Source organism: Eucalyptus grandis, chromosome 1 (genome assembly GCF_016545825.1).
Source record: "Eucalyptus grandis isolate ANBG69807.140 chromosome 1, ASM1654582v1, whole genome shotgun sequence".
NCBI classification, from domain to species: domain Eukaryota; kingdom Viridiplantae; phylum Streptophyta; class Magnoliopsida; order Myrtales; family Myrtaceae; genus Eucalyptus; species Eucalyptus grandis.
The window spans coordinates 18,338,280-18,356,624 of NC_052612.1; the positions used below are offsets into that span (position 1 = coordinate 18,338,280).

General features: G+C 38.8%; 1 protein-coding gene and 1 long non-coding RNA gene across 2 annotated transcripts; both read right to left on the reverse strand.

The window, feature by feature from the left end:
- Window positions 1–5,314: 5,314 nt before the first annotated feature.
- On the reverse strand, window positions 5,315–8,362 carry LOC120295842 (receptor-like protein 7). The gene has a single exon (XM_039317441.1). It carries the CDS (start codon window positions 8,360–8,362, stop codon window positions 5,315–5,317), a length of 3,048 nt encoding a protein of 1,015 aa, XP_039173375.1.
- An 8,218-nt stretch (window positions 8,363–16,580) lies between these two features.
- Window positions 16,581–18,339, reverse strand: LOC120292269. The gene is made up of 2 exons (XR_005550064.1): window positions 17,129–18,339; window positions 16,581–16,655 (listed from the first exon to the last, which is right to left on the reverse strand). It is a non-coding gene; the product is annotated as an uncharacterized LOC120292269 (long non-coding RNA).
- Between the last annotated feature and the right edge of the window lie 6 nt (window positions 18,340–18,345).

The window sequence follows — 18,345 nt, forward strand, 5'->3', positions numbered from 1 at the left end:
CTACCATCTCCACTAAATCTTGTATTCTTTGGTCAACACTCATCTCACCGAAGTTTCATTTGTTGACCGCCCTTGCTTGTTTTCTTTTAATTGAAACCAACGTTGCCTCGTCTCTCCATCTCCACGAAGACAACCCTAGCTTCCGACACAACCCACCAGGAAGCAAGCCTGCCGAATCAGCCTGCTTTCATTTCCTTTGTAGACTTCCGGTTTGTTGTTGAAGAAGCCCGAGAATTCCACCAAGCTGCCACTCATCCAGCGGCTTCGTCCGTGTCTCGCTAGCAGCTCCTTGCTGCTTCCTTGTTCAGTCAACTTCAACAACCCACGAAGCCACCGACCGGCGGCTCTCCACGGTTCTTCGTCGCCAGCTGCCACGTTGAAGCCCATCTTCCCCAGCGAAGCGTTTCTCCGCGTGTCTTCAGCTCAGCAACAGCCCACGTGGAGTTCGGCCTGTCTCCAGCAACCGCAGCTTAGTTCAATGAAATTGCAGCTCCAATTCAGCCCATTCAGTTTTCCTTTCCAGCCCGTGGATTGAAGTTTTGGCCCAGCATCCCATTTTCAGTCCAGTTCAGTCGTAGCAAGCCCGGTCCGTGAGCAAGCAGCCCACGGGAGCGAGACTTCAGCCCAACTCAATTTCAACCCGGCCCGCAGTGAAGTCAGCCCAAGCACAGCCCAAGCTCAGCCCAAGCCCAAGCAATTTGCTATGGGCTTGCGAGGCTTTGGGCCCGGCCAATATCCGTGACACCACCGAAAATTTGGATTTCGGTCGCCGTTGCGGTGTTCCGGTCTTCGCTTTGCACAAGTGAGTTTTGCTCACTAATGATTTCTTAGTTTGCTAATTATGCTTAAGGGTTGATTAGATTTAATTAAGTGCAATTAGGTGATTAGATTAGTTTAGAGTAATTTAATTAGTGACTTAATGATGCATGTTAGGTGATTGATTAGTGTAATTAGCAAGTAGAGACGTACTTCTATTTATCGAATGCATCTCGGGATTTTTCCCGATCCATTCCGGCCTCAATCGGGCATTACGGGCCTAAATTGGATTTTTAGTAATTATTTATTAATTTTCGAAATTAATTAATTAATTAATTATTTTCCGGAAATTAGGCGGGGATAGCCGACGACCAGAAATTTATGCTAATTGTCATGGCGTAGTCCGTTTATTTAATTGAGCTTTATTTTGTGCTGAATTGAATTATTTGTGAAATTGGGAATTATTCTTTAATTGAATAATCTTTGGTTATTAATTGAAAAATAATTGAGCATCAGTTGATAATGCCAAAAATATTTTGGCTAAGGCCGATCGCGTACCCACACACGATATTTTTCATCGGAATGATAAAAATGGTGATTTGATTAAATGATAATTTTCGGCATACTATGAAAGTATGGCTGACAGCTTCTGGTGAGCATATATTATTTTCGGCATACTATGAAAGTATGGCTGGCAGCTTTTGATGAGCTATAGTATACTATATTGATAATTGTGGCAGCTTTTGGTGAGCATATATAATATACTATATTTGGAATTGAGGCAGCTTCTGGCAAGCATAAATCTATAGTATATTATCTCAGTAATTGAGGCAGCTTTTGGTGAGCTATACTACCTATTATCAGCTTATAATAAGCAGTCCTGGGTATGATCGGATTTATAGGTAGTGTTGATTGAAACGGCCGGAGAATGGTCATCGTTGACATGTAATTGACTTGGTCGATTGATCGATGATTCGATCTGATAGATGTGATGTGATATGATGTGATCATGTATATTTGATATATATACTGACTTGTAGGAAGGAACTGAGGCCAAGGTAAGTCCTTTGACTCGTGTGTGCAAGGTAGCCCATATAGTGTATTGGTTTACTAATCGGGTCTTATGTGGTAGAACTTGCTGAGACGTAGTCTCATTCCGGTTGTGGGACAACATTTCAGGACCCTGATGAGGAGCCTAAGGAGAAAGACCTTGAAGAGGAGTACCTAAAGGAGAACCCGAGGATGATCCAGAGTAGGATCCTGATGAGGAGTAAGACTCCACTCTTGTCTGATGACTTTTGCTGTGGAACCTATTTGAGTAGAAACCGACCTCTTAGTATGGCTGGTATATGTATATATATGACTGAGTTGTTATATATGTACATAAGGGTGTTGGTTTTCAGGTTCAAGTTTTTAGTCCTACTTATCTATCACATTGCTTTATTGTCTGGGGATTCTTATTATATGCTTCCGCATGTGCATATTATAAAAAAAAGAAAGGGTCGGCGATGCGTCCTAGGACGTCGCCATTAAATCGACTTAGGTGAGGGATGGATGCGTGTCTGAGGATCGGGGCATGACATGATTCACAGGTTCATCCCACTAGCTGGCTAGAGTGGTTTGGAACCAGTGGGATAGGAGATCGATTAAAGGGAGCTCCGGAACAATTTATGAAGATGGGGAATGGCGAATGAGGATTTCAGAGAAGACGGGGAATGGCGAATGATGGTTCAGACGGTGTATGGTTTATGGGTATCTCAAAGGAGAGTCGGACAAAGGGATTATCGATTTGATGGAGTAAGACCTACTACCACAGCCGACTGGAAGAGGATGGGATGGACATTAGGGTTTCGTTGGGGATGGGATTTGTATCGGGTTCTTGTAGAGAACAGAATGAGGTTTTTTGTGGGATGATTTAGGGTTTTACATTAAAAGAGACAAATCTTACCTTGAAGATGGGGAAAGCTACGCAGATGGTAGAGAGGAACTCGCCATTCCGCGAGAGAAACGATCCTGTGGTCATAATCTCCTTGCAACAGAGCCAAACTTGAATTCAAAATGCAAGATTGGACACTAGATTTAAATTCGATCTCAATGAAGCTCAACTTATTTGGATGGAGTTTGGCTCATTTAATTATTTTATAAGTTTGAAATGACTTGGTTTGATTTGACTTGTTCATTATAAATGAGCTTCGTGGGAGCGTAATTCAAGCTTGAGCACAAATTTGATTTTCCCGAAATCCAAATTGATGAGGACGATTTTGTCAAATGCATATTTGTTGGAGGACTGGTGATGGTACTTTCTCTGTGGACTCGTGAAGGGAATAGGAGCAAAAGCGCATTTTGTGAACGTCGGCTTTTCTTTATTCGTTTGCCGATCTCTTGGTACCAGATTTGTCTTAATTTCAATCACTGGCCAAACCGGGAAAAATCAAACTTCGATTGGCTGGGGATATGACCAGCTTTAGGAATTGGAATGTAAGCTAGTCAATTACGATAATAGAGTTAATAAGTGCCCAAATTCAAAGGGTGGTTAAAGGGTTAGAAAGATGGAGATATGGTGCTTGAAGAAGCGGTGAGGTTTTATGTTTGGTCCGTACTCGGCTCATCACAACCCGCCGGAGCCAAGATTCAATATGACATGGATTCACTTTTCATGTGAATGGACTCGTTTTATACTTGTCAACAAGTATTTAAAAAAGAGGTGTAATTGAGTCCAGTCGAATCGATAAAGTCTGATGTTTGAATGAGACTTGACTCAAAAATTTAAGACTGGACACTCAATTCACACTCGATCTCGACAATGCTAAATTTTTCCGAATCGAGTTTGACATGTGAAATGTTCTTACAAGCTGAAAATGACTCAATTGATCCGGCTTGATTATCGTAACTTAGTTTTTTTTGTCAAAGCTTGATTCAGTCATGAGCTTAAAATTGACTAAGTAAAATCCGAAACGATGAGGCTTGAACTTGACTCAGTCTTGCGCTAAATAATTTAGACGTGCCTGAGTAGCTTGAATCGTTGGTACGTGAAGAAGCAACTAAAACCTGATTTTGAAGAAGCATGTCAGAAATTAATGGTAAAGCGCATAATTGATTCAACCATCACCCATCATCGCTGGTGGTGGCTATCGCCACCCAGTCCTCCACTTATTCTCGCCTCTGTTGCTCTCCTACTCTTCTCTTATGCATTTTACTTTCCTTGCTTTCTAGAAAAAAAATTAGTTTCTTTCAATTTCGACGTTATTCGCTTTTACCATTTCTTAGTTATGTAAAAAAAAAAAAAATGTAATCTTAGCATACCGCAACAGTATACTAAGAGTTATTCAAGGAGGACCTGATCGAGAATGGGATAGATTCCAAAAGATCCAATTGCACAAGACCATAGATTGGGGGACTGAAAGTGTAATTTTTCTAAATTATTCTACTAACAAGGGAACACCTATATGCTGGGGCACGCAAAAATTCGACTATAGTAAAAGTGCTTAAAAATTTATAATGAGAAAAGAAAAATATATTGGTAGAGTTCCCATATTATAATATAATCTTTATGTATTGAAAACAAATAAGTGCCAATTTCCGTTATATATTCGGGCATCATATTTTGTAACACGACTTTTTTTTTTGAAAAATAAGGGTGTCTCTAGTCTTTTCTTCCTAAACATAAGTCCTTTACTCCTTTCTCAACTTTCTTTACTCAAAAATTTCATTTTTTTCCTATTTTTGGCTGGTCATTTTAATCTTTTTAACATTTTGTAACTTCTTGGTGAACAACTCACACATACCATGGGCCTACTATATAAGTTTAATATTTTCTTTTTCGGTAGAAGTGTATAAGAAATTCTAAAACTTGTAAAAAAAATGCAATTACATCATAAAAATGTAAAAAAAAGTATAATCGTATACTAAAATTTGCGCAAAAAAAGTGTTACAAAGTACTTCTATTAATTAGGACGAGATCGACCTATTTTAAAGTTCAAACACTTGGTTATACTTTAGCTATAAGATTTAGGACTTATAATACACTTAATCCTCAATATTACCTAGTTTTCTAATATGGCGGATAAATAATGTTGCAAAGTAAAATTTTCAAATCCGAACTAAGGAGTCTTCAACTAGTTTCAAATAGCATTTTGGCTTTAGGTTTAGACTTTACCTATTCAAGCATTCTGTCTTAATTTAAAACAATCTTCATTGAAGAATCATCTTCATTGCCAATTTTTCATTCCAAAACTCAGAGAAAAATGGCCATATGGTTCTGTCATATTTTGATCTCTACACTAGATGCAAATCTACTTTTTCTCCTGATTGGTAAGCAAGAGTTCTATTGATCAATAGACAAACCTTAATTTCAGTGGAAAGAATGAAAATACTCCTTTTCAAGTTTAATAACTGAATCCCAGTGGAAATCTTCATGAACGCGAGTGTCTGAACAACACTTTATCCCAAAAACGATAGTAAGCAAGAGTTCTATTGATCAATAGACTAACCTTAATTTCAGTGGAAAGAACGAAAATACTCCTTTTCAAGTTTAATAACTGAATCCCAATGGAAATCTTCATGAACGTGAGTGTCTAAACAACACTTTATCCCAAAAACGATAGTAAGCAAACCTCCATGATTGAACAAACACTAATGGACCACAAACTACCCGAAAGCCAAAAACAAATCCAAGTGGTATGCCTAGGTAAAACCATTTCTTCTCACTATCATCATTGTTGCGATCATCACCAACTTCCTCCGTCCTGTTCATGGTAATTGAGCAGCTTTTGTTGAGCGGAAGCCCACATAATCCAAGGTTTCCCTCAAAAGAACTTTCAGAAAATGTGAGAAACTGTTTGCTAGCTGGGATGCTTCCTACAAGTTGATTGTTTGAGAGGTTCAGGAACGAAAGGAAATTGAGATTTGCAAGCTGAGTTGGTATGGTTCGATTGAGGTAGTTCTGTGATAGGTCCAATGACTCAAGTTGATGCAAATTCCCCAATACAGAAGGAATTGAACCCGAGATGGCATTGTGTGATAGATTGAGGAAATGAAGTGCATTGAGATTCCCAAGTGTGTGCGTTATTGGACCTTCCAATCTATTGCCCGAGAAGTCAATCGATGTGAAAATAGTAAGAATCTTGACAAGTTCTAGCTGCTGACCTTTGACTGTTACAATCACTCGATCTTGATAAAATAACCCAGTTCTTGGGACAAATCGATGTAGGTAATCAAAGTTTGCATTGGCCTTCATAGCTTCCCAAGATGTGAGGAGACTTGTAGATATTGTGCCACTGAAATAGTTTGATGATAGGTCAACGATTTGAAGTTTCTGCCAAGTACTAGGACCATATGGACATCGAATTTCCCCATGCAATTTGTTAGATCGTAAAATAAGGATGCGGAGAGTTGACATAGCCCTGAAATGGCATGGAAATTTCCCATCTATTTGATTGTCCCCAATGTTCACAACCTCCAATGTTGCGCAATTTGCCAATGATAATGGAATTTGCCCTTGCAGCAAATTCCCACTAATATCCAATGTCTTCAGACCACATGTTGGCAAGATGTTTTGTGGAATACCACCACTCAACTTGTTATCTCTCAGATTCAATACCATGAGGGATGCCATCATTAAACAATCAGGAATAGTTCCACTTAGATGGTTACGTGACAAGTCAAGCACTTTAAGATTAGCTTTGCAAATTGACTTGGGGATGGACCCATGGATATTATTCTTCGAAAGGGAGAAGAACAACGGGATTGATAATAAGGAGTCACCAATTTTATCTGGAATAACATAAGTGATGTTGTTTCTTGATAAATCCAAGTAGTCAACCTGTAACAACATGGGTAGCACATTTCCTCGGAGCATGTTTGAATGGAGGTCGACGACATGAGCAAAAGTAAGATTAAGATTGTGCGGTGGTGTTGCGGAATCTTCAAAGAAATTAGAGGAAAGATTGAGAACTCCAAGGTGTTCTAGTGTCCCTATCCATCTTGGTATTTCCCCTCGAATATTATTGTTGGAGAGGTCGAGGATTTCCAAATTGGATTGGTTAGCCAAAAACTGAGGCACAGTCCGCAACTGGCAAGAAGCCAACTCTAATGAATAGAATTTAGGGAAAGAGGATGCAGCAGCAGAAGTAGGAGCTGTAGCGTTAATTGACAAGCCATTGTACGATAGATCAAGATAAGTTAAATTTCCTAATCTCTGAAGCGCGTTGATATTCATCGAGCCACTGAAATTATTGTAAGAAAGTGAGAGGTCCTGAAGCTGTTGCAGTTTGAATATGGATGCTGGTATTGACCCGTGCAACTGGTTGCTTTTCAAATCAAGCACGCTCAGTTGATCCAAAGAGACATTCGGATGTATGATAAGCTGTCCATTAAATCTATTGCGTCGAAGTAATATAATCTCAAGTCGGGGAAGTCTAAACAGAGCTGGGGGAATGTCACCTTCCAATGAATTGCCTATCAGGCGTATTGCTTTGAGGTGCAAAAGGTCTTCCCAGCCAACGGAGGTGATACGACCCGTTAAAGCATTATAAGACAAGTCCAAATGAGTCAGCTCCGATAGGTTCTTCATTGAGCTGGGGATCGACCCACTCAAACTGCAATTGTACAGGCGTAATGTCGACAATTTTCTTAGATTACCGATTGAATCTGGAATCCTCCCTAAGATTTTTGTATGGGAAATGACCAGAGTCTCAAGAGAATTATCCTCTGAAAAATCAGGCAAAGAAACTTGAAGAAGGTAGTTGTGTGACAGGTCAAGGGTCTGAATTGTTTGTACCTGAAAGACCTTTTGAGGAAATTCTCCCTGCATGCCACAATCACTTAGGCTCAGTGTTTTCAAGCTGGAGAAATTCGCTAAGAAACTAGGAACTGTGGTGGACAAGTTATTGCCATCAAGTTGAATGACCGACATATTAGCAAGACTCATAAGAGAAGCGTCAATAGGACCAGACAGAGAACAGTAAGACATGCTCAGCACCTCAAGTTTTGGAACTGAAGAAGACAACGCGTCGCACCACTCACTTCCCTTAGTAGACACATTAACCTCATCAATGTACAGCTCCCTCAACTCCCCCAAATCCCCGATCAGTGACCTCAAAGAGGGCTTTTCAAGTTTCAAATTGAAAAGGTAACTGAGATCAAGAGTACGTAGCTTCCTCAGGCGAGATAACTCTGCAGGAATCTGCCCAGCGAATCTAGCATCGGACAAGTTGAGATTTTCCAAGCGGCTGAGATTCATAAGGCCCGACGGAATTGCCATGTAGTTGAAGTCGTTGAAAGCCAAGTTCAGGCTTCGAAGGAACTCAAGCTTGAAGAGACTTGACAAATCGTCGATTATGCCAGAGATCGACTCGTCGCTCAAATCGAGTCCCACAACGAGGCCATCCTTGCACGTCACGCCGCTCCATGAATCCGCACTTCGATCCCACTGTACTAGCTTGGAAGACTTGGAGGCATTGAAGATGAGGCTGTTTCTTAGCTTGAGCAAGAGCGATCTCTGGTCGATACCAAGACACTGGGCTGAAGCTGAAGCCCCAGCTACTTCAGAGAAGATGGAGATCGTGGATATAGCAAGAAGAAGCCATGAAACGATTGAGCCTTTCATCGAAAGAGGTGTAAGAAGGGCGCGTGAAGAGGGAATCAATCGAAAAGAAGAGGACACTTGGGAGTGGAGGAATCGTCCTACTTTAAGTGCATTCCAGGGTCAATTTTGGGATATCATTAGTCGCCAAATTGACACTTTCAAACATTCCTAGTAAAAATCGGGCGACATTGCTAACAAAGTGACATTCTTTTTTATCCCATTTTTACAATCGAAACAAAAGATCATATTCACGATTTCTAGGAAAAAAGGAAAAATAAAAGAAATTTGCCTAAGATATTGAAATTAGAACTTGACATCCCTTGAAAATACTTTTGGCTCACCTTATATATGATCCTAAAACTAATGACATCATGTGATCATTGTCGTCTTTGTATGTGAACATTAACCATGCAAAGATCGGTTAAAAGCAAACAACATAGATATTATATCGAACTATCTATTAAATATGTAGATTCAAGGAGATAAATAAAACGATTTAGTTATATTTGAATTTTATTTGTAAAATTTTATAAGACCGTGAAAGAAGCCAAAGATCAACTTTAGGATTTCACCTTTCATATACAATTTCATAAAAAAATTGTTTAGTTTAAATTTCACTGATAAATTATGGTAATTACGGGAATAGTTGGTAGATGATTCTCTTATATTAAACTGAAAGGAAGAAAAAGGAAGAAAACGGAAAAAAAGGCAAAAGTAAGACGATGAAAAATGGGCGTTATCTTTACTTCGAGTGGTATAAAGAGTAGTACACAGGAAAATAAAAAGAGGAAAAAATCCACAAAGGTTTTAAATTAAAAGAAAGAAAAGAAAAAGCGAACTAGTGTATATGCAAGGAATCGATCCGTTGTGCACGTCGGACAATTGCCATGGCCCGCCTGTACCCGGCCAACGGATTATTACCATACTTCACTTCCTTCATGCATCTTTTACTATATTTAACAGAAATGCGTGTTGGTTGGCTAAAGGAGCAACCGATGCATGGCACATCCTGATAGTCGCTTCGGAGTTTTTCTTTTGGTATTGTATGTTGATACATTTGAAGGTTTCTTCCTTCTTTTTTTCCTTCGTAGTGAGTTTTCCTATGCTAAGAGTGGCTTGATAGAGATTTTTAAGGTTTTAATTTTTTCTTTTTGGATTGAGCAGAGTTAGCTTCCAATAAGACTTGAAATCAAAACCATAAAGAGAGGAGCAAACTCTCTTGCAATCTAAAACAGCACCCGATTGTTAGATTTTAAATGTAATTAAATTGTCAAAATCTTATCTTAATTGAAAGAGATCTCATTGAGTAATTCATAAATAAAAATCAACCCTCCAATGAGCACCGCATTGCTCTGGCTAATGAAAAGCTCTGTCTTCTCTTTTGTTCCAAGATTTTGACAAGATAACAAGAGAACTAGATACGAACGTGGGCTGATGGAACCGTGGATATCGTGGATATCGCAAGAAAAAGCCATGATATGATGAAACCGTTCATTGGAAGCGGGCGAGGAAGAGCGCAGGAAGAGGGCAGAGGGAAGAGGGAGAAATCAAACAAAGTCGACACTTATGGAGTCATCGTCCGAAGTCAGTGCCAGCAGGAGTCGATTTTCGGGATGTGATTAGTCACTAAATTTGACTCACTTCACTTTCGAAATTACTAGCAAAATCCCGCAATTCTTTGCAACAAAACTGTACTCTTTATTTAATATAATTTTTCAATTGAAACAAAATACCATATTTTTACCTTCTGAGAAAAATGGAAAAATAAACAAGTCTGCCAAAAATGTGGAGATTAGAACTCGACATCTCCTTGAAAATGCTTTTGGCTCATCTTAGTTTACATCATAACACAAAATGACATATTATGAATCAATTTTTTCTTTGTGCGTACACTAAAAATGTAGAAATTGGTTAAATGTATATAGATACTAACGCGGGCTGTATTCAAGACCAACTCGTTCAACTAAGAAGATCCACGCGCATTCAATATCGATGATACTCTCATCGATAAACCTAATATCAATAAGCTTTATTCACAAGTGAAGAGTTTCATCATTGACTTTATCATAAAAAAATTGTCATTTCTCATGCATCGAAGCTTGCATTAAGATACTTTGGGATGGCCACAACCATTGAAAATGTTAGTTATGACGATTTTCCGAAGCTAGCACATAATTGAAATTTCTGCTCGATTTTATGACTGAGTTTCTGCGTGTGTGAGTCGCTCTTCTGATCCCATTGTTTGAGTAACCGACTTTGAGCTACATCATATACCTAGCTTTCCACGGTAACATCAGAATGTGTCCATCATATCCTTATTTTTATTAAATAACTAGATTGAAGAAAAGAAATAAAATAATTTATTAACTTTCTAATGCAACTTCATCATAGGAGCTGTGTTCTTATTGGAAAGGAGGTGAACATGAGCTTCCTTGGATGGAATTTCAATGGGGCTGTGTTTGGTCTCGTTCAAATCACATCCTATCATAAATTTTTTGGTCCCTATGCGCGACTATCTTGAATTGACTTGACCTGTGAATGCAGATTCATCAACTTGCTTATTGAGCCGGTGGTGGGTTTCAATGGTTCTTGACCGTCCATGCAAATTCTTGAATGACCTCGCTAAGGATGTCGCGTTCGATATTGGCTCCAGTTACTTGACCGAGTAATTCGGGCAAGTGGCCAGATACCACCGGAATAAGTGGCGCATGAGATGGACTGATCAAGTACAAGGACTTTGGCAGCCCTTGGTCCTTTCTTTACGGCAACCGTTGCTTTCACTGTCTGTCTTTACCCACATTAACGCCTTTGTTCGCCTTGACTAGAGAATGCAAAATTGTCCTTTCAGTGATGCTCCCCGATGAGCTGATTTCTAAAATTCTGTATATGGCAAAAACGGAATTTTTCTGTGCGCATCAAATACATAATGTCTATATCGAAATTCAACACAACCACGTAAACCTTTTGTATTCATTTGTTGTTCATGTCTTTGGTAAGCTTCAATCAAGGGTAATTCATACTCAACAATATGTGCATGAAAGAAAGTGATCTCATCTAACAAGAAATTTATTTATCTTTATCTATCAAGGAAACTATAATATCTCTATAATCTAATAATATCTCTCACAATATTTTTTAATAATTCCTCGAATATCAATAAATATACCTAGAACAAAGCCCATAAACATGATGATCCGTGACTGAGGGATCTGGAAAATTTCGTGCGAAATGTGCAATTCAAGAACAGAGAATTGCGGGTAGGAGGAGAAAAACGGGATGGTTCAGATTGGAAACAGAGAGTGGTCAAAGTAAACTCCCGGTGAAGACGATTTTGTCCGAATATCAATAAGTTAGGGCGGGACTGACGAGTGGGGACGATTTTGTCCGAATATCAGTAAGTTATGGCGGGACTGACGATGCAACTTTCTTTGTGGACTCATGTGTAGCGAATATGATCAAACTTCAATGCGATGGGATATAACCAGCTTTGGGAATTGGAATCTAAGCTAGTCAATGATGAAAATAGAGATGGTTAAATAGCGGCCCAATCCAAAGCGTGGTTTGAGGTTACGATGATTGAGATTTGCGCGTCAACAAGGGTCAGTTGCTGTCTTTGGTCCGTAATCACTGCAGCCACTGATGCCGAAGATTGAATCAGAAATATATTTGGTTTTAATGTGAATGGGCCCGTTTTTTATTGTATTGAAGATGAGTTGAGTGGATGGCTAAAATGTTGCTGAAAGTATCATATAATCTCTATTAAAATTGTTGAGTATGTCTTGAATTATTTATGTGCTTGGGCCAACATTAGCATTTACGAGCAGTATAAATATTATTTTTCTCAAGTTATTAAGTAAAGAAGTTGAGATAGAAAGTGTCCCAATTTTTAAGTGACCTTTTGTAATCATTGAATTTTTATAGTTAATTTTGCTTCTCTTCTCCGTGATTTTTCTCAAAAAGGCTTTCCATGTAAATTTATGTGTTCTTTACTTTTCTTAGTTCTAATTTCCTTATAGTTTCCGCATCAATTATAACAAAAATGAAGCACCTTTCAATCAATTATATTGTACTTGTATTGTGGGTCTATGAGGGGAATGTAATTGCTAGGCTACTTCCGTGGTAGATCTAAAGTAATTTACCATGTCACAATTTTCTTTTGTTGTCCCCACTAACTAGTGTCATCTTGCATAGAGTCACGACGGTGTGTGAGATTGTCCCTTTGAGTGATGACCAAGATTGATTCGACTTGACTTTCATAAATCAATTTTTATCGAAGCTTGAACCCGAATTTGGCTTTCGTAAAATCCGAACTGATGAGGATCGAACTTGACTTGGTGTAGCACTTAAACTTGTGAATAATTTAGGCAAGCACGAGTAGCATGAATTGTTTGCACGTGAAGAAGCAATTAAAAACTGATTTTGAAGAGGGGTTGAGAAAATGCTGGTAAAGCGCATAATTGTTTCAATCTTGAGCCTCGTGGGTCTCATTCTAGTTAAATCCATTTCTAAGTGGAAGGCAATGAACATTAGCTTCCTTCAATGGGGCTGTGTTTGGTCTCATTCACATCACATCTTGTCATAAATTTTTTGGTCCCTATGCGTGACTATCTTTAGTTGACTTGACTTGTGAATGCAAATTCATCAAATCACTTTTTGATCCAGTGGTGGGTTTAAGTGGTTCTTGACCGTGGGTGCAAATTCTCGAATGATCGCTGCTAAGGATGTCATGTTCGACATTGGCTTGAGTTACCTGACCAAGTAATTCGGCGACCAGCCAGACAAGGGCTAGTGACCTCGCCAGAGCGTCGCCGACGCCCAGAGACAATGAGCCACGATGAAGCTCTGGGTGAGCTCGAGCTCGCCCAGCCCAGGCAAGGCCGAGCCTTGTTGGCCGACCCGAGGCTCTGCCTCACGAGGCCAAGGTGAGGCCGACCTCATGCCCAAGCACAAGGTCGAGCCTCGTGGTGGCCTGGCGAGCATCCGGCGAGCTCGCCGGAGCTCGCCTAGTTGGTCGCCCGACCGCCGTTGTGGCGGTGATCAGCCACAAAGAGAAAGAAAAAAAAAGGAAAAAAAAAATTATTGAATTTTTTTAAATAATAAAATTATACAAGTTTACCAAACACATTTCGATTCCTGGAATAGAATTTTTTACAATTACAAAGCGCGTTCTTATACCCATAAATTCTTCCCAAGAAAATAAGAAAAAAAAACTATTTATGTTCAAAAATTATTCCTTGGAACAAAAACGTTACTAAATGCGCCCTTAAGTGCCAAATCGGAGTAAAGATCGATCACTCACCGAAATTAATACATGTCTTTTATATGACTTGTCATATTTTTTAAAATTTCCAGTCAACCTGTCATTTTCATATGGCATGCTTGGCATTGAAGTGATTACATTTTAATAACGACTGATACTCAAGTGATTATTTTAAATAAAATAGAGTCTCAACGTATTAATCATTTGGAGATCTTTTATGATTTTTTTTTTTTTGCCTGTAGATAAATTTGTTATCTTTTATCTTCATTTTTTACCATAATTATAAATGGTGATATCTCTCTATATATTGCACGATATATCAATGAAAAGTTGTGCTTCATTGACTCAATTTCTAAGTTTCTTCGTGGTATTAGAGCTGAAAATCCTAAGTTTGAATCTTTCCAAACCCCATTTGTCTCCTTAATTAAATTTCCACGCTTAGTACTTGGCAAAATACCAAACTAAATGTGAGGGAGAGTTTAAAATAATTAAATATTAACCTATGCTTTTGTTTAATTAACCACACATTTGTCTAACAACTTAAGCTTTTAGTACAGTTGGTAGTGATCTTAACAAATGTTCACATATTGAAGTAGCAATTAAAAGGGAAAAAAATCAGAATATTTGCAATGCAAAATCTTCTACAAATCAATATGAATATAATAAATCAAATAAAGTATAACGGGTTGATCATTTGGAGATCTTTTATGATTTGTTTTTCTTGTAGATATAATCATTATCTTTTATCTTTATCTTTCACCATAATTATAGATGATGATATCTCTCTATATATTGTGCAACATATCAATGAAAATTTACGCTTCATCCACTCAATTTCTGAGTTTCTTTAACCGGAACCCAACTTCAAAGTGTAAAGAATAGGAAAGGAGTGCAAAGAAGTGGAAGTAGTAGCATTAATCAACAAACCATAGGAGGAAAGATTGAGATGGGTGAGGTTTCTGAGGTGCTGAATCACATCAATATGCAACGACCCACTGAAATTGGTGAAACAAAGTGAGACGTACTTAAAGCCCTCGAAGTTCACAAATAAATGCCAGGATGGAACCCGCTAAATGGTGCTGCTCAAATCAAGCAATTGATAGCAAGAGACAATAAAGACACACTCAACTGACTGTAAAACTGATTGACGGAAATGTGCATCGTCTTAATCAAAGGAAGTGTAAAGAGAGACGGCCAAATAGTTCCCTCCAATGAGTTGTACAGCAAATCTTGTTTTATAAGGTTCCGAAGTTCTTCACATCGTGGTGACTTCTTGGACATAATGAAGGAACTGAACCAGTTTGATCGTTTAAAGACAAGTCCAACTAAGTCAATTACAAAATGTTCTCCATTGAGGTCTAGATCGATCCGCTCACACTGCAATTGAACAATTCTAATCTCGACAAGATTCTGAGATTGCTGATTGAATCTGGAAGCCTTCCTGAAATATTCATGTAACTTAGGACCAGAGTCTCCAGAGGACTTTGCTCTGGAAAGTCATCTATGAACGCTGAAAATCACAAATCACTTTACCACAAATCGCCATTTTATCCAACTTTCTAATAATTTATAGATTCTAACTGATCTTGGAAAATTTAAGTATAAAAGGCATCGGCGGGATGAGATCGCGTGTAAACCTAATTGATCCATGTTTTTTGGTCTTTATTTTTGCATTCTTTCACATATATCATGCTCCTTTTCCTTTCAATATAAATGGAGCCATTATACTGGTGGAACACATTCTTTGATTATCCTGTCACATAATTCAAATCTAAACTCCTCAGGTACATGTTGGCTGACGAAATATTTAACAGCAATGTTAGGATTTCGAGCAGTGCTGCTGCCACTGTTCCAAGCACATCAGTCAAGTGATCCCATGAGATGATGCCTAGTAAGCATGCCTAGGGATCAACCTTTTCGTCTCAGTGCATAGTAATTCTAGGAACTGTGCAGGAGGTTGCGAGAGTCTTTGATGACCTAGCTAAGGATGTCAAGTTCCATAGTGGCGCATGCTACTTGTTGGAGTTTTCCAGGCAGGCGACCCGATACCACCAGAGCAAATGGCATGTGAGATGGACGGGGATCAAGTGTGCGAACTTCAGCAGCATGTGGTCCTTCCTCTTGCCCACCGCTACTTTCATTCTCTTAGTTATTGTCTCAACAAGTAACCAACCTCAGCAACTCAGTTTCAGAAGCATACTTAAAGAAATCTAATCAAACCTATAAAATTTATGAACTATTGGTTTCATTTCTGGATAATGCTCTGGCTCATGTGCTGACATATGAACTAGTCCATGACCCAATTTAAGGCACGGCGAAGAGCATTATATTAACTGCAGGAATTAATAATTCTAGAGAAGTTAATACTGCTGATTAAAATTAACAGACTATATTTCATAAAAAATGTGATTGTTGACTCGAAAGCAGCAGAATCGCTAATCAGACCATTGATTAATGAACGAGTCGCCCAAGTTCTGATTGCACGCACCAAGCTTGTGAATTCCACGTACCTCGACAAGGCTGGAAGACGGCAACCTTGGTCCAGTTTGGCACAGTACATATTTCAAGAAATTTTAATTTTTCTTTATTTAAGGACTTTCCTACCAATAGGCATATAGGTCTTGAATTTCTTAAATCCAATCATCTTCTACTAGATGCACGTCCTCAGTTCTATGTTGACGGTTAGAATGGACAATCATGGAGAGGAAAAACTATGAACTTGCTCCAATCAAGCATAACGACCAAAGTTCAGCGGACATGATAACATTGCAAAATTCTGAATAGTAAAAGTTATCCCAAAACTGATGATACACACGCCTCCATGACCGGATATATATTAGGGTACGTCATAGACATTTCGTCGAACAGATCGTGACCAATCGACGAAGGAGCATATTTTTGCGATTTCAAAGTCGTGTTCGTGACCATATGCAAACAGAATTGACAGAATCAAATAAAAGACTCTAACATGACCAATCCTAATCGAAGCAAAACGAGCTTTACATTGATTTCACCTTCACCAGAATCATGGCTTGATGGAGAATTGGAAATTACCTAGTCAAGAAATCGAACTTTGCAAATTTAATATGGAACATGGCAATGAAAATGATTGTCTCCAGAGAGAAGAAAATTGTCTAATACAGGAGTACGCCAATATCATCTGGAATCAGTGAATCAAAGTTGTTCCTTTAGAAATCAAAGTAGACATCATTCGGTAGAAGAGGTAACGTTTTTCCATTGAGCTTGTTGCTACGAAGAAAAATAATAGTCAGTGTAGAAGTATGAATGGATGGAGCTTCTCCCATATACTCAAGATTGAGATGCAAAAACTTTTCTAGCTTCCACATTCATTTAGGTTTCACTCCATGGATTTGATTGTTTGAAAGGTCCAGCAACTTTAATGCCGATTCTTTTGCCAAGAATTTTGGTAACAAATTCAACTTAACTGGCTGGGACCCAACTTCAAATTGTAAAGAATAGGAAGGAGTGCAAAGAAGAAGTGGAAGCAGTAGCATTAATCGACAAACCATAGGAGAGATAGAGATGGGTGAGGTTTCTGAGGTGCTGTATCACATCAATACTCAACGAGCCACTGAAATTGGTGAAACAAAGTGAGAGGTAGTTAAGCCATCGAAGTTCACAAATGAATGCCCAGACGGAACCCTCTAAATTGGTTATGCTCTAATCAAGCAATTGACAGCAAGAGACAATAAAGACATACTCAACTGACCGGAAAACTGATTGACGGAAATGTGCATCGTCTTAATCGAAAAAAGTGCAAAGAGAGACAGCCAAATAGTTCCCTCGAGTGAGTTGTACAGCAAATCTTGTTTTACAAGGTTCCGAAGTTCTTCACATCATTGGGACATCTTGGACATAATGAAGGAACTGAACCAGTTCAATTGTTTAAAGACAAGTCCAAATAAGTCAACTACAAAATGTTCTCCATTGAGGTCCAGATCGATCCACTCAAACTGTAATTGAACAACTCTAATCTCGACAAGATCCTGAGATTACTGATTGAATCTGGAAGCCTTCCTGAAATATTCATGTAAGTCAGGACCAGAGTCTCCAGAGGACTTTGCTCTGGAAAGTCATCTATGAACCCTGAAAATCACAAATCACTTGACCACAAATCTCCATTTTACCCAACCTTCTAATTATTTATAGATTCCGACTGATCTTGGAAAATTTAAGTATAAAAGGCATTGGTTGGACGAGATCACATGTAAACCTAATTGATCCATGTTTTTTGGTCTTTATTTTTGCATTCTTTCACATATATCACGTTCCTTTTCCTTTCAACATAAATGAAGTAATTATTGTGGCCATGAATTTATATGTTTACTGGTGGAACACATTCTTTGATTATCCTGTTACATAATTCGAATCTAAACTCCTCAGGTACGTTTCAACTGACGAAATATTTAACAGCAATGTTAGGATTTTGAGCAGTGCTACTGCCACTGTTCCAAGCACATCAGTCAAGTGATCCTCATGAGATGATGCCTAGTGAGCATGCCTAGGAATCAACCTTTTTGTCTCAGTCCATTGTAATTCTAGGAACTGGGCAGGAGGTTGCAAGAGTGTGACCTAGCTACGGATGTCAGTGGTGCATGCTACTTGTTGAAGTTCTTCAGGCAAGCGACCTGATGTGACCAGAACAAATGGCACGTGAGATGGACAGGGATCAATTCTGCGTACTTCAGCAGCATGTGGTACTTCATCTCGCCTACCGCTACTT

What these genes read in the sequence shown, in the direction of transcription:
- LOC120295842 (XM_039317441.1), bottom strand. Translation starts at nt 8,362, where the DNA reads ATGAAAGGCTCAATCGTTTCATGGCTTCTTCTTGCTATATCCACGATC.